The following is a 20,354-nucleotide window of genomic DNA, read 5'->3' as shown; positions in this document are numbered from 1 at the left end:
GGAGCGGTGGATTCATGGTGCAGGCACCGAGCCCAGCAATAACCCTGGAGGAAAAAAAAAAAAAAACCTTGTGTGGCCAGGGAGTTGGGTGGCAGCGAAGCAGGTTAAGCACACGTGGCGCAAAGCGCAAGGACCTGAATAAGGATCCCAGTTAGAGCCCCTGGCTCCCCACCTGCAGAGAATTTGCTTCACAAGTGGTGATGGTCTACAGGTGTCTTTCTCTTCCCGTCTTCCCCATCTCTCTCCATTTCTCTCTGTCCTATCCAACAACGATGACAAAAATAACTACAACAATAAAACAAGGGCAACAAAAGGGAATAAATACATATTTTTTAAAAAAAAACTTGTGTGGCCCAGGATGTGGCATAGTGGATAAAGTATTGAATTCTCAAGCACGTGGTCCCAAGTTCAATTCCCAGCAGCATATGTATCAGAGTGACAGACTGGCTCTCTTCCTCTCCAATCATTTCTCATGAATAAAATATTCTTTAATGTTATATAAATCCACTATAAGAAAAATATACTTTTGTAAGATAATGATTTAAAGCAATTACCCAAGATCATAGTACAAGTTGTGGAAGGGATAGACTCAAGTATCTTAAGAACTTGTCTGGTATACTGTACATATAAATGGACCAGATTGCATAAGAATTCAGTATTTATGTAGCTTTCATAAAGCAATTTATTTCTTAATCAGTCTTTCTACTTGACATCGTGAAATCACAGCATGGAAATGTTTTTTCAGATATTACTTACCTCTGCTGTCATTCTAGCAAATAAGTCAGGAGAAATATTTCCACACAATACATTTTTCCTTAAATTTGGATTCTTTGCATCCTTAAGATTTGATATCCTACTTCGTACCCTGTTTTTGTATTTCATGTCTGTATTCCTTATTTCTTGATATATAGGTGACAGGCCATTAAGGTAAAAAGGTTGGAACATTAAGAGTGTATCATTTCTCCATTCTGTCCAAATAAGAATTGCTGGAATTGCTAAGCAGCTTTATAAACAGTTTCTAATTTAGATAAAGTTAACAATGAATTCTTTCCACCTGACGCCTTAATCTTTAACTGTCAATGAGACAATGACCATACTTACAGGCTATACATGAACTCTGCTTCCTTCTTAATGTTTAATGCTAGCAGCACATAAATTCACAGGGTTTCCAAAAGTTAACTCAGGGGAGTCGGGCGATAGCACAGCAGGTTAAGCACAGGTGGCGCAAAGCACAAGGACCAAGATAAGGAACCCGGTTCCGGATTCCAGTTCCGAGTCCCCGGCTCCCCACCTGCAGGGGAGTAGCCTCACAGGCGGTGAAGCAGGTCTGCAGGTGTCTATCTTTCTCTCTCCCTCTCTGTCTGCCTCTCCTCTCTCCATTTCTCTCTGTCCTATCCAACAACAAGGACATCAATAACAACAATAATAAAACAATAAAATGGAATAATGAAAAAAGACAAAACATAAAAAAAGTTAACAAAGGTTTATCTGAGCTAAGTGAACTTTTTTTTAAAGAACCTGAATTTATACAAGTTTTAACTTCCCAAAATTAGAACTTTACTAACTTCTAGGGAAGTCTCAATGACAACACAAGTTCCCTTGGGTGCCTTGTGAAAAGGTATCATTCAGGGTGGCCCTGAAAGCTTACTTTCTTGCCCAGGTTTGCAAGAAAGTAGTTTAACAGGTGCTTCTTCTACAGCTGAGGTGGAATCCTAAAGCTCATTTCCTCAACCAAGAGGGTCCCACTATCAATCACACTACTACTCAGTTGTTCCCCATCCAATACCAACATGCAATGGCCCTCCTCCTCCTCCTAGAGCCATTTCCATAGTGTCCTGCATGAATGCACCTTGCCTGCAGAATACGAGCTCAGAAGATTGTGCACGTTTTGTTGAGAACCTCCACACTTACCAATGCGTATGTTTTACATGTTCTTTGCACAACTTCAGTTGAAGTGTTGCATTCTTAACTGACAAGGCAGGAAAATTGTATTACCATTACTACATGCCTTATGTTTGAATGACACAAATGGCTATCTCCTTTCCTATCAAAGCAATACAATCAAGATAGGAACAGAAAGAAATAACTGTTAATTCCATACATGTAGAAAAAATTCTAATTCATCTAGAAGGTCACTTAAGCCAACTGTGAATATACACACAAAAGGATATCTTCTTCAATTTGAGATCCTAATTCTTCTTCATCAGCTCCAATAGCAATGTAGTCATCTAAACAGAAGTACAAAGAATTGTCAAGAGTAAATTTAACTATTTCTTCAACCCCATTTGCCTTACACAAAGAATCCTCCTAGTTTAATCTCATTAGAACCTAGTCTCTTGGGGCCAGGGGAGTGGCACACCTGGTTGCACACACACATTATCATGCGGAAGAATGTTCAAGCTCAAGTCCCCACCTGCAGGGGAAGGCTTTATGAGAGGTGAAGCACAGTTGCAGGTGTCTCTCTTTCTCTCTATCTCCCATCCCTTCTTAACTTCCCTCTGTCCTATTTTAAAACAACAACAACAAAGAAAAAACTGGTCTCTTTACAGCCCACTCCTCCTCTGAAAATACCAAATATCTGCAGTGCTCCTGCGCTGATGACTCCTTGTCTTACAAGGGTGAGAAAGTAACTGATCTAGCAGGCAATTCCTAATTTTACAATTCCACAAATTTTCACTGTTTCAGCAGAGGAAAGAAAGTGATAGAGGGGCCAGTTGAGCACACAAACTACATACAATACACAAGAGCCCAGATTCAAACCTCCAGTCCCCACTTACACAGGAAAAGCTTTGCAAGTAGCAAAGCAGTGCTACAGGTGTCTTTCTTCCTCCCTATCTCCCCTCCCCTTTCTATTTCTCTATCAAATACACACAAACACACACACACACACATATATATAATTTATAGAGGGGCCAGGCAGTGGCACACCTGGTTGAGGGCTCACATTACAGTGTGCAAGAACCCAGATTCAAGCCCCTGGCCCACATATATAGAGGGAAAGCTTCACGAGTGAGGCAAGGCTGCAGGTGTCTATCTTTCTCCCTCTATCTCTCCTCCCCCTCTCAATTTCTCTTGGTCTCTATCCAGTAATAAATAAATAAATAAAAATATTTTTTAAAGTTGTACAAAGAAATGTCTTATCCAATGACTCAGGCTTTGATGTTTAAAAAAAATTTATTTTACCTGCTAATCACATATACAGACACACTCAGAATACTGCTATGCAAGCTTTTTAAAGGACAGAAGGAAATAAAAAGTAGAAAGAAAAAGTACATTAAGAGACAATAAAGCAATCAAAGTAGATACTGCAGAATTAGAAGAGAAGTGAATCACACTAACTGTGGTTCTGTATAACAGTAAAGAAAAAGGTTGTGGTCCAGGAGGTGGCATAGTGAATAGGGCATTGGGCTCTCAAGCATGAGGTCCTGAGTTCAATCCACGGCAGCACATGTGCCACAGTAATGTCTGGTTCTTTCTTTCTCTCTCCTTCCTTCTCATTAATAAATAAAAATAAAATCTTTAAAAAGAAAAAAGATAGAAAGGGAAACTAAAAGCAGGATCACACTAAATCTAGAGTAGGGCACCAAAGTAAAAACCCTGTGGTGAGGGGAAAGGTGGACATTCAGCTTCCCAGGGTGATGGGGGGGGGGGGGGGGTCGGTAGGTGGAATGGGACACAGTCTTTTGGTGATGGGAATGGTGTCTATCTGCTTTAATTAATTAAATAAAAGAAGAAGAAAAAGAGGTTGAGTTTATTATAGTGATAAATAGTCTTGCATGGGAAACTTGAAGCCAAAATTTTATATTAAGAATGATTATCTTCAAATTAAAAGACAGTCCTCATATATAAATCAAGATCACTTTTCCATCCAAATAAAGCGTAGAAGATGGAATTATGAATACGAAACTCACATATTATATGTAATAATAACATTTAATAATGTCATTATTATTAACTTTCAATTCAAAAAATGGAAGTTCGTAAATTATGTGGGTATGTGGGCAGGGGGCAGGGTTTGCAATAAATAAATAAATAAACAACACAGTATAAACTACTATGGGTACCATGAAATAGCTCACATGGACAGTACGCTGATTTACTATGCAAGTGACTCAGGTTCAAGTCCAGCTCCCACTGCATTAAAGAAGTTTTCAGTGCTGTGGTATCTTACATACACACTCTCTCTAGCTCACTTTTTTAAAAGAATAAATAAGTAAAACAACTATGAATCAAGGGAAACATTCATTTATAGACATACTTCATTTTACTGCATTTCACCGATAACTGCATTTCTTATAAACTGAAGGTCTGTGGCAACTGCATCAAAGCAAGCCCACCCACCCTGTAATCCTACAATCTTATAAACCACCATTCATTAAAAAATTTTAAAACAGCTTGGAAACTAAAATGAAGTAAGCCCAGCAGTACCATTTTTCCAGGAGCATATACTCACTAACTCACCTCACATCTTTGAAGTATTAAAGCAAGCAGTTTTTACATGTACTATTATTACATACATAACAGATAGCGATATAGTGATATGTGTATTTTATATGAACAGGAAACCAAAATATTTGTGTGACTCACTTTATTAGATCTTTGTTTTATTGCGGTGGTTTGAAATCCAATATATCCAAGGTACTTGAAACTATACAGTAATAAGCAGAGGCTCCAGCATGCTTTTAACTTTCTGCCTTTAGTAACCCCTGTTAGCAACAACTCCCTGGGCTAAGCTACTAGTGGCAAAATGGAAATTTGAAGGTAGAATTAACAGCAACGGTGGTCAAAGGACTGAGTAACAAAACAACTCACACCGGGCCAGGTGGTGGCACACCTGGTTAAGCATAAGTATTACAGTGTACAAGGACCCAGGTTCAAGCTCCTGGTCCCCACATGCAGGGGGAAAGCTTCACAAGTGGTAAAGCAAGGCTGCAAATGTCTCTCTGTCTCTTTACCTCTCTACCTCCTCCTCCCCTCTCAATTTCTCTTTGTCTCTATCCAATAATAAATAAAAATATTTTTAAAAACTTACACGAAACTTACCTCCTGTCCGGAGAGCTGCAGCAAGCATCTCCCTACACTTTAACCGTACAGAATCAGAAGTGCTTGGTGCCCGAGGGAAAGATGAAACATAGGTATCTCGAGCGTTTGTCTCATCCTTTCTGTTGCTTACATTGCCACTGGAGCTACTAAAATACACATACACACACACAGGCACACACCAAAAAGAAATCAGGAAAACTCAAGGTAATATCATTACTATCACTCTTTAAAAACAAAAGTTTTGGCCAAAATAAATGAGATAGTATTTCAGATGACTCTTACATAAAAAATAAAATTTCGGGAGTCGGGCGGTGGCGCAGCAGGTTAAGCGCACGTGGCGCAAATCGCCAGGACCTGCGTAAGGATCCCAGTTCGAGCCCCCAGCTCCCCACCTGCAGGGGAGTCGCTTCATAAGCGGTGAAGCAGGTCTGCAGGTGTCTGTCTTTCTCTCCTCCTCTCTGTCTTCCCCTCCCCTCTCCATTTCTCTCTGCCCTATCCAACAACAATGACATTAATAACCACAACAATGTTAAACAAGGGCAACAAAAAGGAAAATAAATAAACTTAATTTATTAAAAAATAAATAAATAAATAAAATTTCAAATTGCACAGATTAAAAATAAGTTAAATTTGAGTAAAGCTTCAAATCTTTTTTTAACCAATTAAATATTTTACCATTTTAAGCATTAGACAAATTTTTTTTTAAGATTTTATTTATTTATTTATTAATGAGAAACATAGGAGAGAGAAAGAGCCAGACATCACTCTGGTACGTGTGCTGCCGGGGATTGAACTCAGGACCTCATGCTTGAGAGTCCAATGCTTTATCCACTGCGCCACCTCCCGGACCACAGCATTAGACAAATTTTAAAGGAATGAACAAATAATAAAGCTCAATACAATAAATAATAAACAAAAACAAGAGACTTTATGTGGAAAGGGGTGAAGGAGTGACAGAGAATAGGACACCTCTGAAAAATGAGAATAGTGAAAAGTCCTCTTCCAATTAGATAACCATTGAGATTTGCATTTAAAATTTCTTCTTCAGGATAAAAACCGTAATCAACCACAAGTGAGTTTTTAAAATACAAAATAGGGGAGTCAGGCGGTAGCACAGCGGGTTAAGCACACGTGGCGCAAAGCACAAGGACCAGCATAAGGATCCCAATTCGAGCCCCCAGTTTGAATGCAGGGGAGTCACTTCATAGGTGGTGAAGCAGGTCTGCAGGTGTCTATCTTTCTCTCCCCTCTCTGTCTTCCCCTACTCTCTCCATTTCTCTCTGTCCTATCTAACAATGACATCAATAACTACAACAACAATGAAAAGCAACAAGGGCAACAAAAGGGAAAATAAATAAATAACTATAAAAAAATACAAAATAGGTGATCTGGGAGGTGGCGCAGTGGATAAAGCATTAGACACTCAAGCATGAAGTCTTGAGTTCAATCCCCAGCAGCATATGTACCAGAGATGTCTGGTTCTTTCTCCTTTCTCAACAATCAATAAATAAAATCTTTAAAACAAACAAACAAAATACAAAACAGTTCTAAATCTCTCCCCAGAAACATCAAGCCAATCAGGTGAGTTTAGTAAATTTTCCAGTTTACCTAATTCTTTCTATTGCTCTTCATTAACTTCTTAGACTAGATGCTCACCAAAATGCTTTCATGGCTGATTTCAGTGAATTTTTATCCCACTGCAGAAACTTGTCACAGACCTTCCCAGAGACAAACTAAAATATTCACCACCCATCTATTTAACTTGATGCACTGCTATAAGGAGCTCCTCCAAATCATGCCCTACCCTGAAATTTCAGAAACAGAACACCATTTGATAGTCCTTCTGCACACTTTCTATGTTTAGTCATTTCCTCCTCAAGACTACTTCTCTGATTTCCCTCCTCACTCATCAAAGAATGTCTCAACACAGGTCTGTATTAGGATGCTGTATATATTTCCCCCAGCCAGGCTGAGCTCCTCAAACAACAAGACTAGTGCTTACTACTCTTTGCATTCCCAACATACCACCCGTCTGTGATAAACCAATTAACAAAGCAATGTTTACAATTAACAAAGCAATGTTTACAATTCCCATTCTACAGTGCATGGCTGGGGAGAAGAGGGAGCAGGTGGGGGGAGAGTTAGTTGGTCCTTGGGATTTATCTCCAGTACAACATATGCCAGAATGATACTGATTTCTCTCATATCAAATAAATTTTTAAAAGCCTTTGGGGGGGGGGGAAACCACCTGCAGGAGGGAAGCTTCCACACGTAGTTAAACAGTGCTGCAGACCTCTCTCTTTCTCCCTACCCCCTCACTCTTTTCTGTTTGTCTCTATCCAAAATAAATGAATATTTTAAAAAGAATAAGCAAACTGAAATTATTTTTAAGTCTTTAAAAAATAAAATGTCCATTTATTAAAGCCTTTGATTTATGGAGCAGGGTGGTGGCCCACCCATTAAGAGTGAGATTGTCATCCTTTTCTGCTGCTTTTGCAGCTTACTGGAGCTACAAAAAAAAAAAAAAAAAAAAAAGACCAGGTTCAAGCGCAGGGTGACCACTTGTAGAGGGAAAGCTTCATGAGGGGTAAATAACTACTGTGTGTGTCTTTCTCTCTCTCTCTCTCTCTCTCCCTTCCCTCTCTATTTCTCTGTTTCTATACATGAATATTTTTATTAGTGCTTAAATATTGATTTACAAAATTACAGTAACAGGGGAATTATTGCACATCACTCCCCACAATCAGAGTTCTGTATCCCTATTCTCTCCACTGGAAACTGTAGTGCTTCTCCCAAGGTCACACATATGGGTTGACTATAATTTTTTTTTTTTTGAGACAGAGAGAGAGAGAGAGATGCAGAGAGACATACACAGAGAGAAACACCAGAGCACTGCTCAGCTCTACTCTGGCTTATGGGTGGTGTGGGGGACTGAACCTAGGACTTTGGAGCCGAAGGTATGAGAGTCTGTTTGTATAACCATTATGGTATCTCCCCCACGGAACTATTATTTCTATAACTATCTGCATATATATATATACATATATATATATAGAATGTCTTCTGTCTGTGCCCATTTTTTCTATGGTCCTCCCTTATCTTCCTTTCTAAATCATACCTTCACACCTATAACTATTACTACTTCCAAATGTCTTTCCCTTTTTCCTCTTCTCTCTCTGGGTCCTGACTGAATTGGATTTCAGAACCTTCTGGTCATCTTCCCTAACATTTCTCCCCAGAATCTGGACCCAGATTCTTTATGGAGTGCAGGAGATGGGAGTTCTGTCTTCTGTAATTACTTCTCCATAGAACATGGATGGGTATTGCAAGGTTGATCCATACCCCCAAAATAAAATATTTTTAAGTTACAATAATAAATATTTTGATTATGCATTTTTTCCTCTCCATGTCTGCAGCCAAATGCCTAGCTCACCTACAGGAAAGTGCCAAGACAGACTGATGGAGACTTTCCCTCATTTATTTACTCACTTACTATAGGCCTCACTTCTTTAATGCTTCATATTTTAAGTGCTTATGACAAAAAGATAAACTAGAAGGCGGGGGGGAAGAGAAGCATATACAGGATTGGGTCCAGGGGAAAAAAAAAAATCCTTAAAAGAAATGTGTAGCAGAGGCAGATAGCATGATGATTCTACAAAGAAAACCTCATGCCTGAGGCTCCAGAGTCCCAAGTTCAATCCCCCGCACCACCATCAGCAGGGCTGAGCAGTGCTGTGGTAAAAGAAAGAAAGAAAGAAAGAAAGAAAGAAAGAAAGAAAGAAAGAAAGAAAGAAAGAAAGAAGAGAAAAGAAAAGACAAGTATAACCTGAACTGGGATTGGCATATTGCACCAAAGTAAAATGCTCGGGGAAGGGGGGGGGGGGGGGGGGAAGAATACAGGTCCTTCAGAGGACCTAGTGGGGGTTGTATTGTTATAAGGAAAACTGAGAAATGTTATGCATGTACAAACTATTGTATTTATTGTCGAATGTAAAATATTAATTCCCCAATAAAGAAATTAAAAACAAAAAAAAAAGAAAAAAGAGAAATGTGCTATTGAAGTAATATCTTAATTGCCAATTAGCACATTAATTATCAATTCTAATAGTGCTGTCCCAGAGTTTTTGTTCAATTAAACCTTTCAATTAAAATGTAAATAAATGGGAGTCAGGTGTTAGTGTAGCAGGGTTAAATGCACGTGGCAAAAAGCACAAGGACCTGCGTAAGGATCCCAGTTCAAGCCCTCGGTTCCCCACCTACAGGGAAGTCGCTGCACAGGCAGTGAAGCAGGTCTGTAGGTGTCTTTCTCTCCCCCTCTCGAAGGATCCCGGTTCGAGCCCCCGGCTCCCCACCTGCAGGGAAGTTGCTTCACAAGCAGTGAAGTGGGTTTGCAGGTGTCTTATCTTTATCTCCTCCCCCCATCTTCTCTTCCTCTCTCCATTTCTCTGTCCTAACAATGACAACATCAATAACAACAACAATGAAAAACAAGGGCAATAAAAGGGAAAAGAAATAAATATTTTAAAAAATTAATGTAAATAACCTCTTACTTATGTAGTGCTTTTTCTCTTTTAGATTTCCAGGGAAACTTGTAAGAAAACTTACAGTGGGAGTCGGGCGGTATTGCAGCAGGTTAAGTGCACGTGGCGCAAAGACCAAGGACCGGCATAAGGGTCCCGGTTCAAGCCCTGGCTCCCCACCTGCAGGGGAGTCGCTTCGCTTAATAAGCAGTGAAGCAGGTCTGCAGGTGTCTATCCTTCTCTCCCCCTCTTTGTCTTCCCCTCCTCTCTCCAATTCTCTCTGTTCTATCCAACGACATCAAGAACAACAATAATACCTACAAATATAAAACAAGGGCAACAAAAGGGAATGAATGAATAAATAAATAAACATAGAAAAAAAGAAATCTTACAGTATTTGGCTATATACATTTACTAACTTCATTTGATTAGAAAAATGATAGAATTTAGCTAAGGGATTCCAAAGCATGGAAGCAGTGATGGTCAGGTAAGCTATGATTTTCAAGATAAATTCATTCCCATCATGTAAAATACCTTTCTTCTCTTGCTTCTGGACTATTCTGTGATGTAATTGTGGTTTCTTTTTTCTTTTCTTCAGAGTCTTTATCAGTTGATGGTCCATCTGAAAATATATGAAATATCTGTCACCATTTACTTAAAAAAAAAAAAAAAAAAAAAACTGATCAGACCAGGAGGTGGCATGGGAGATAGGGCTCTCCAGCACGAGTTCAAGTTCAATCCCTTGTATCACATGTGCCACAGTGATGCTCTGATTCTCACCAACTCTCATTAATAAATTTTAAAAAAGAAAACTTGCTCTGGTATTTATCTCTTTATCTCTCTCATTAAAAAAATAAATAAGGGCCAGGAGGTGGCACAATGGTTGAACACATATTACCATGCCCAAGGACCCGGGTTTAAGCCCTGCTACCACTCCCCACCTAGAGGGTGAAGCTTCACGAGTGGTGAAACAGTGCTGTGGGTGTCTCTCTTCCTCTCCCCTTTCCTCTGAATTTGTCTCTATCCTAAATAAAAAAATAACAATTAAATTAAAATATGATTCCCCCACACAACTCTAGCGGTGTGAGCAGGTATAATCCTATCAGAAAGCAGAGCAGTAAGAGGCATGACCAGCCATTAAGAACATTCCTCCTATTGAATATAGTGTGGAGGACAGTACGGGAGAGCCATAGGGAAACAGTACAGCTCTGGAATCAGACTACCCAGGATCAGATTCTCATCTGGATAATCATACCTATCAAACTAGTCACTAGTTACTAACCTCAGTTGCTTAATTTGTTAGCATAAAATGAGGACAATAGGAAGTCAGGCAGTAGCACAGCGGGTAAAGCGTAGTGGCGCAGAGAGCAAGGACTGGGGCATAAGGATCCTGGTTCAAGCCCCCGGCTCCCCACCTACAGGGGAGTCGCTTCACAAGCAGTGAAGCAGGTCTGCAGGTGTCTATCTGTCTCTCTCCCCTCTGTCTCCCCCTCCTCTCTCCATTTCTCTCTGCCCCTATCCAACAACAACGACATCAATAACACCAAAAATAATAACTACAACAATAAAACAAGGGCAACAAAAGGGAATAAATATTTTAAAAAATACTTTTAAAAAAATGAGGACAATAATAAGCAGTTAGAAAACCTGACTGTTGGGAATACTAAGTGCATTAATACAGATAAACACTTGACAAATCTTCACTATTCAAACTCTACTATTCAAAGTCTAGCTAACAATTTAGAGAAAAAGCTTTAGAAAGGTATCTACTGAGACACTAGTTTCAATAGTCTAAAGTTAAAAACAGTAAGTCACATGTTCAAATAAACAAGATCACAAATATCAGGGAGATCAATCATACCTAATAACTTTTTCCAGGATTTGATGAGAGACTTTGCTAAAGATGTAACTTCTTCATCTGTGCTCTGCTTGCGGATAGCGTTTACTGACATTCCAATTCTTGTGGACTGTAAGACAACAACAAAGAAATTTGTATAAGCAGTTTTATTCAGATAATGGAGTTTATGTCTTAGGATTTCTTCAGATCAAACAACAGGCCATCAAGGTGCTTATGACCAAAATATGTAAGTCATATATACTACTACTGTAATAAGTTGGTTAACTACTAAAAGGAAACAAATCTTTCCGTAAAAGAATAAAATGGAAACAAGGAAAACATTTGTACTTACAATGTTACAGATTCACAAACTGGGGAGTAGCAAAGTGGATAAAGCACAGGACAGACAAACATAAATGAGGTTCCAAGTCCCATCCCTGGTGTGGCTACACAATCAGTGCTGTTCTGACTCTCATTCTCTTATCTTTCACTAAAAAAATAAATGAACCCTTAAAAAAATAAAGTACTTTAGGTTGAAGCATTTGAAACTAATACATATATTTTACTGTTCCTAGTTTATTTAAAAGGAGCCTACTTGTGGTTCGGGAGGTGCAGTGGATAAAGCATTGGATTATCAAGCAGTTCAATCCCCAGCAGCACATGTACCAGAGTGACATGTGATTCTTTCTCTCTGTTCTATCTTTATCATTAATAAATAAATAAATAAAATACTTTAAAAATAAATAAAAGGTGGGAGTTGGGCAGTAGCACAGCGGGTTAAGCGCACATGGTGCAAAGCATAAGGATCCTGGTTTGAGCCCCCCGTTCCCCACCTACAAGGGAGTCACTTCACAAATGGTAAATAGCAGGTCTGCAGGTGTCTTTCTCTCCCCCTCTGTCTTCCCCTCCTCTCTGTTTCTCTGCCTTATCCAATGAAGAGATCAACAACAACAATAATAACTACAACAATAAAACAACAAGGGCAACAAAAGGGAATATTTAAAATAAATAAAAGGAACCTACTTTTGCTTAATATTATAGATATATTAAAATGGACTTCAGGGGCCAGTCCCACTTCTGTGCACATGTTACCATGCACAAAGACTCAGGTTCAAACCCTTGGTCCCCACATGCAGGGGGGAGCTTCACCAAGGGCAAAGCAGTGTTTCAGGTGTCCCTATCTTTCTTTCTTTCTTTCTTCCTTTCTTTCTTTCTTTCTTTCTTTCTTTCTTTCTTTCTTTCTTTCTTTCCTTATGCTCTCAAAGTTTGTCTCTAGTAAATAAAAAATAAAATTAAATGGACTTCATAGAATATAGATAATTTGCTCTCCTCTCCCGGATCAACTAGGAATACCAAAGGAGACCACCCGGACCAAAACAAGACAGGACTAGAATGACCACAGAAACCCAGTAAATCACCCGTGAGTACAAACACGCGTCGCGTGGCTGATGACAGAGAGGAGAGAGGGGACTAAGGAGAGATTAAGTGACTGCTAACAGTTCGACAGTTTGTCAGTGGAGACACCACCTCCAGTCTGCTCCACCAACAAGGGGACAGCTGAAGGGAGGAAAGGACTCCCCAGAGACTCACCAAGTACAACTCTGAGTCTCCATTGCTACTACCCTCAGAATCTGGAGCAGCAACAGGGAGGGACACCAGGGCACAGAGATCTAACCGGGAAACTCAGGAGAAGACCTATACCTCGGTGGCATAGCTGAAGGGCTGTGAAAGTCTCTTTGCATAAACACTGGATTATCTCTGCCACACCCTGCTTTATCTCTTGGTCAGGAGTCATTGATTAAGCCAAGAAGCCTATTGATAGTTTAAAAGCCTTCAGGCTACCATAGCCTACAGGGGAAAAAAAAAAAAGGCTTTTACACCACTGAACTCCAACTCAGGGATTGAAAAACCTCTTAACTTATATAAAATGGTTAAAACAACAAGAAAAAATAATGGAGACTCGAACCAGGACAAGAGTCCAGCTAAAAGTCCTCCAGAGGGCAAAGCACAAAACAACGAGTTCAACATCCAAACATTAGCTAAGGAAATAATAACAGGAGTGAGTAAAGAATTTGAAAAAATTGTAATCAGAACTGCAGGAACAACAAATGAGAATATGGAAGAAAATTCTAATTATCTCATGGTTATTAGAGAGCTGAAAGCTGAAATTGCTGAGCTAAGAAGGCAACTAGCTGAACAAGCTAAAACAGTATCAGAGCAGGGCAACAAAATAGATGAACTCCAGAAAGCAGTAGAGGGCAGAGAGAATAGAATCAATGAGGCTGAAGACAGAATTAGCAAGATTGAGGATGAATTAGAGACAACTAAAGAAAAAGTAAGAGATCTCAAAAAGAGATTAAGAGATGCTGAAAACAACAACAGAGTCCTATGGGATGACTTCAAAAGAAACAATATACGCATTATTGGCTTACCAGAGGAAGAAAGAGAAGGGGAGGAAGAAAGCGTTCTCCAGGCCATAATAGCTGAAAATTTCTCTAGTCTAGACAACACCAAAGACATAAAGATTCAAGAAGCCCAGAGGGTCCCAAACAGAATTAACCCAGACCTAAAGACACCAAGACATGTCATACTTAGATTGGAAAGGAATAAGGATAAAGAAAGGATCCTCAAGGCTGCAAGAGAAAAACAAAGAGTCACCTACAAAGGAAAACCCATAAGATTAGCAGCAGACTTCTCCATACAAACACTACAGGCCAGAAGAGAATGGCAGGATATCTATCGAATGCTCAATGAGAAAGGCTTTCAGCCAAGAATACTATATCCTGCTAGACTGTCATTCAGACTAGATGGAAGCATCAAAACCTTCTCAGACAAGCAACAGTTGAAGGAAGCAACCATCACCAAGCCTGCCTTGAAAGAAGTTCTGAAAGGTTTCCTATAAACAACCAGACCACCACAAATAGAACATATATCAAAACACTCTAAAACTCTACAAGAATGGCGTTAAAATATCTTCAATCTTTGATATCAATAAATGTGAATGGCCTGAATTCACCTATTAAAAGACACAGAGTAGGAAGATGGATCAGAAAACACAACCCAACAATATGTTGTCTACAGGAAACTCACCTAACGCAACAAGACAAACACAGACTTAAAGTGAAAGGATGGAAAACTATCATTCAAGCCAATGGCCCACAAAAAAGGGCAGGAACAGCTATTCTCATATCTGACATGATAGACTTTAAAATACATAAGATTAAAAAAGATAGGAATGGACACTACTTAATGCTCAGAGGATCAGTCAATCAAGAGGACTTAACAATTATTAATATCTATGCACCCAATGAGAAGCCATCTAAATACATCAAACTTCTGCTGAAAGAGCTACAGCAATATATTAACAGTAACACAATCATAGTAGGGGACTTCAACACCCCACTATCTCAACTTGACAGATCATCCAGGAAGAAAATCAGTAAAGACATAAGGAAGCTAAATGAAGAAATAGATAACCTAGAACTATTGGACATTTTCAGAGTCATTCAGAGCAAGTTACGGTATATATACACAATGGAATACTACTCAGCTGTAAAAAATGGTGACTTCACCGTTTTCAGCCGATCTTGGATGGACCTTGAAAAAATCATGTTGAGTGAAATAAGTCAGAAACAGAAGGATGAATATGGGATGATCTCACTCTCAGGCCGAAGTTGAAAAACAAGATTAGAAAAGAAAACACAAGTCGAACCTGAAATGGAATTGGAGTATTACACCAAAGTAAAAGACTCTGGGGTGGGTGGGTGGGTGGGGAGAATACAGGTCCATGAAAAATGATGAATGAAATAGTGGGGGTTTTATTGCTAAATGGGAATCTGGGGAATGTTATGCATGTAAAAAAAAAAAAAAAAAAAGAAGTAGAAACGCAAAGCAGAAATTGACTGAGTTTGGAGTATGGCACCAAAGTAAGAAAGCAGAAGTATACTAGAGTTTGCAGTGAGTACCTCCCTAATACTTCCTCTCCACTTTTCCAAGCTTTGGGTCCATGATTGCTCAACAATTTGTTTGGCTTTGTATGTTAACTCTCTTTTCAGTCACCAGGTTCCAGGTATCATCAGGATGCCGGCCAGACTTCCCTGGATTGAAGACACCACCAATGTGTCCTGGAGCTCAGCTTCCCCAGAGACCCATCCTACTAGGGAAAGAGAGAGGCAGACTGGGAGTATGGACCGACCAGTCAACGCCCATGTTCAGCGAGGAAGCAATTACAGAAGCCAGACCTTCTACCTTCTGCAACCCTCAATGACACTGGGTCCATGCTCCCAGAGGGATAGAGAATGGGAAAGCTATTGGGGGAGGGGGTGGGATATGGAGATTGGGCGGTGGGAATTGTGTGGAGTTGTACCCCTCCTACCCTATGGTTTTGTTAATTAATCCTTTCTTAAATAAAAAAAAAAAAAAAAAGTTAAAAAAAAAAAAAGAATATAGATAATTTACCACATGATAAAACTGCATGCACAGGATTATGCTGGGAAGCATTCACAGTCACTATTCTTCCTCAGAACACTTCCAAGTGAGATCACTGCCCTTACTTTTAAAAGTTGAAGAGACTAAAAATACCAAATAAATAATTTGCTGAGCATTACACCACTAGTAATTGGGAAAGTTACTTTTCATTTGGATATCCATTTACATCCAAAGGTCATATCAGCGGTTTTCAAATTGTGTTCAAAGAACACAAAAACTATGAAAGATCACTCATGGATGATAAAAAAAAAAAAAGGGAAAAAAAGCATATAAATTATTTAGTAGCTTCAGTTGTTAAAAGACAGTTTTTCAAAACATATAGTTAATGGGGGGAAAAAGAATTCATACTGGTGTAAAAAAAGGGGGGGGAACCCTACTATGAACTTTCAAGCTGAGAAATAAATGACTATATAAGACTTTCTTCTAAATTATTCAACTCTCTCAGTAAAGAGACAGATCAGAACAAAGTTTTATTCAAGAAGTTAGAATGCATTTGACCAGAGTGTTTCATGCAATGTCTTAGAAAGCTGAACAAGGCAGATAAGGGACCACAGTATAAAATAAACTCCACAATTGTAAAACCCCAAGATGATTTAGAATTAACTAGATAAGTTTTCTAGAAGAAAACATACTTTTTTTTTAAAAAAAGGGTTTTTTGTTTGTTTTTTGAGAGAGAGATACATAGAGACCAGAGGACTACTCAGCTCTGGCATAAATATGGTGGTGCTGGGGACTGAACCCCAGGCAAGACAGAGAGGGAGAGAGAAAAGATAGACACTTGCAGACCTGCTTCACCACTTGTGAAGCAACCCCCATGCAGGTGGGGAGCTGGGGGCTTGAACCGGGATCCTTATGCTTTGTTACTATGTGGCTTAAGCCAATGTGCCACTGCATGTCCCCCAGCATGAAAGTCTGTATGCATAAAATTATGTAATACCATTAATTATTAGATTAAATAGAAACTAGCATTTCAGTAAAGTATTACATCACACCCACTAGGATGACTAAACTCAAAGACAGAAAATAACAAATACTGTCAAGAATGGAAAACTGGAACCCTTATTTATTTGCTGCTGTGGGTGTAAAATGGTACAGGTACTTGGGGAACAGTCTGGCAGGTAAATAAAATATTCAACATAAAGTAACCATATGACAAAGTAACCCAAGAAAAACATGTTCAGGGGATTGGGTGGTAGCACACCACCAGTTAAGCGCACATAGTACAAAGTGCAAGGACCAATGCTATCTTCATCTGCAATATTCCAGCCTTTAGGTTCATGACTAATCAACATATTGTTTGGCTTTATATGTTAACTATTTTTCAGCCACCAGGTTCCAGACGGACTTCCTTGGACAGATGACCCCATCAATGTGTCCTGGAGCTCCGCTCCCTCAAAACCCCACCACACTAGGAAAAGAGAGACAGGCTGGGAGGATGGATTGACCTATCAACGCCCATGTTCAGCAGGGAAGCAATTACAGAAGCCAGACCATCCACTTTCTGCACCCCATAATGACTATGGGTCCATACTCCCAGAGAGTTAAAGAACAGGAAAACTATCAGGGGATAGGGAGCTCTGGTGGTGGGAATTGTATCCCTCTTATCCTAGGCCTATGGTCTTGTCAGTGTTTCCATTTTACAAATAAATGAATTAAAAAAAAAAAATCCCAGTTCAAGCCCTGGGCTCCACACCTGCTGGCATGTCACTTCACAAGTGGTGAAGCAGGTGTGCAGGGGTCCAGGTGTCTTTCTCTCTCCCTCTCTGTCTTCCCCTCCTCTCTCAATTTCTTTTCTGTCCTATCCAATAAATTGGAAAAAATGGCCACAGGAGCAGTGAATTCATAGTGCAGGCACCGAGACCCAGCAATAACCCTGGAGGTGAAAGAAAGAAAGAAAGAAAAAAAGAAAGAAAGAAAGAAAGAAAAGAAAAGAAATAAGGAAGGGAGGAAGGGAGGAAGGGAGGAAGGGAGGAAGGGAGGAAGGGAGGGAGGAAGGAAGGAAGGAAGGTAGGAAGGAAAAAGAAAAGAAACATGTTCACACAAACGTGAAAGAATGTAGCATGAGTTTATTACACACCATGAGGACAGGGACTTTGTCTTTTCACCACTGTATACAGCAAATCCAATAGTAGACATCTGTAATTACTGAATAAATGATTCTACTATAGGGCTGGGAAGACAGCAAAAGCCTTTCAAGCTTGAGGCTCTAAGATCCTAGGTTCAATCCCCAGCACCACCATAAGCCAGAACTGAGCAGTGTCCTGGTCTCTTCCTCTCTCTCTCTCCGTATCTTTCCCTCTGTATCTACTCTAATTAAAATAAAACATTAAAAAAGTATTTTTAAAAAATGATTCTACTGGGATTGGGGATGGCGCAGTGGGCTAGGCGCACGTGGCGCAAGGACGGGCGTAAGGATCCCGGTTCAAGCTCCCGGCTCCCCACCTGCAGGGGAGTCACTTCACAGGCGGTGAAGCAGGTCTGCAGGTGTCTATCTTTTTCTCCCCCCCCCTCTGTCTTCCCCTCCTCTCTCCATTTCTCTCTGTCCTATCCAATAATGAATGACATCAACAATAATAACCACAACAAGGTTGCAACAAAAAACAAAAGGGGGAAAAATGGCCTCCAGGAGCAGTAGATTCATGGTGCAGGCACTGAGCCCCAGCAATAACCCTGGAGGCAAAAAAAAAAATGATTCTACTATATAAAAATGTATAAAGTTAACCCAATGATGATCTCTGCCTTCTTTGCTTATTACCTCAACACTCTGAAGCCATATCAATCAACATTCTACTCTATAGCTTTGTTTAACCTTTCCTCTAGTCTAAATGTAAACTCTAATGAATGTTCGATTCTCATTTGATTTAACCAGTCTGTTAGCTTTACAGTGGTCACCTCTCTTTCTAGAGGTTTTAATCCAATGCTACATAATAAGCTCAGAAATATTTCCTACCTAAAACTGTCCTTTTTCTTAGACCCTAGAGCCTTTTATATTGGGATGCCAGGAAAGTTCTGATGCAGTTTTGCATAGAAGAACACAGAAAAATACATAATGACTTTTCCTATGACTCAATATATATAATTTTTAAAATAAAATTCTGATTTAGGTTAAAATTCCTTAAAGTTTGGCCAGGAGGTGGCACACCTGGTTGAACGCACACATTATAATGCCTAAGGACCCAGGTTCAAGCCCCTGGTTCCCATCTGCAGGGGTAGGGGAGAGCTTCACTAGTGGTGAAACAATGCTGCCAGTGTCTCTCTGTCTCTCTCCCTCTCAACCTCCCCCTTCCCTCTCAATCTCTCTCTGTCTCTATCCAAAATAAATATAAAGATTTAAAAACAATTCCTTAAAGTAAAATGAAGTTTAAAATGTGATTTAGTAGCATTTCAGTTATTCAACAGCCTCCTGTGGTTAGCAGATAACCATAATAGACAACAGAATCAGAGCACTTTCATCACTGCAGACAGTTTTGTCAGTACTGTTTTAAAAGATGCACACAACTGGACATCCATCCATGTGTCTCACTGGTATCTCAAAACCAAATGTGTCCAAAATTATCCTTTAGCCCTACCACTTCACCTTTAATGTCTTCTCATTCCAATCCCACTACATAACCTTTCTTGAACTTTCTATACTGTTTTACAGCACCATCTATCCAGTCACTGTGGCAAAAATCTGTCACACTAAACTCTTCCTTCTCTCTCAGTCAGCTACCAGTTCTTGTAAGCTGTTCATCATTGAAAAACACCTCTTTACTTCTTGTCTACTACCACCACCTTCATACACTATTTTCTCTTCTGGAACACCCTTCCCAAGCCTATCTACCTACAGAGAACCTATCCATACCCTAATACTTAGTTTATTCCTTACTGTCTATTTAAAGGCCTTCCTCAGCCTCCCAGATTAAGAATTAACTTCTTTCTGCTTCTTTCAGTCGGATGTTGATGAAAGTAAATGTGATTTTTCCCAAACATATTCACACAACCCATATATCCCATTCCTAAACTACCTTAAATCAAAAATATCAAAGGTGGGTCCTCACAGATAATAAAAAGTGTATAGAAGAAAATAATCACATTTATCCTATTTACTTTTCTTTTTAATACTTTGACTTTTAAGTTTTAGTCTTGACAGAATATTAAAATTAAGAGTTTGAGCTGGCAAAATACCTCAACTAGACAGTATGGTGCTTTGCACTGTCTGAGACTCAGGTTCAAGCCCAGGCCTCAACACACTCAAGGAAGTTTTGGTGTTGTGTCTGTCTCTGTCTCTCTCCTCCCTGCCACCTCTGTCACTGTCTAAAAAATAAAAATTTAAGATAAAGGTGAAGACTTCAGCAGTGAATCTATGAAATGTCAATTAAACATATGATTGCATAGTTAAGACAATGCTAGAAAAAAGAAAAAGGAAGAGGCTCACACCCTGTGTCATTCTCACTACTGAGTCTAACTTCAGGCTAGAAGCACTT

General features: G+C 39.5%; 1 protein-coding gene across 1 annotated transcript in view; it reads right to left on the bottom strand.

Annotated features, from left to right (window-relative positions):
- TCEA1 (transcription elongation factor A1) overlaps positions 1–20,354 on the bottom strand; it is a 48,534-nt gene that overhangs the window by 12,724 nt on the left and 15,456 nt on the right. The window contains exons 3-7 of the mRNA XM_007515981.3: positions 11,425–11,530; positions 10,098–10,185; positions 5,044–5,189; positions 2,172–2,228; positions 757–911 (exon numbers count right to left, since the gene is read on the bottom strand). Of these exons, the coding sequence (XP_007516043.1) occupies positions 757–911; positions 2,172–2,228; positions 5,044–5,189; positions 10,098–10,185; positions 11,425–11,530 (552 nt within the window). The remainder of the gene's footprint in view (positions 1–756; positions 912–2,171; positions 2,229–5,043; positions 5,190–10,097; positions 10,186–11,424; positions 11,531–20,354) is intronic.

Source organism: Erinaceus europaeus, chromosome 1, assembly GCF_950295315.1.
Source record: "Erinaceus europaeus chromosome 1, mEriEur2.1, whole genome shotgun sequence".
NCBI classification, from domain to species: Eukaryota; Metazoa; Chordata; class Mammalia; order Eulipotyphla; family Erinaceidae; genus Erinaceus; species Erinaceus europaeus.
This window is presented reverse-complemented; position numbering and strand designations above follow the sequence as displayed.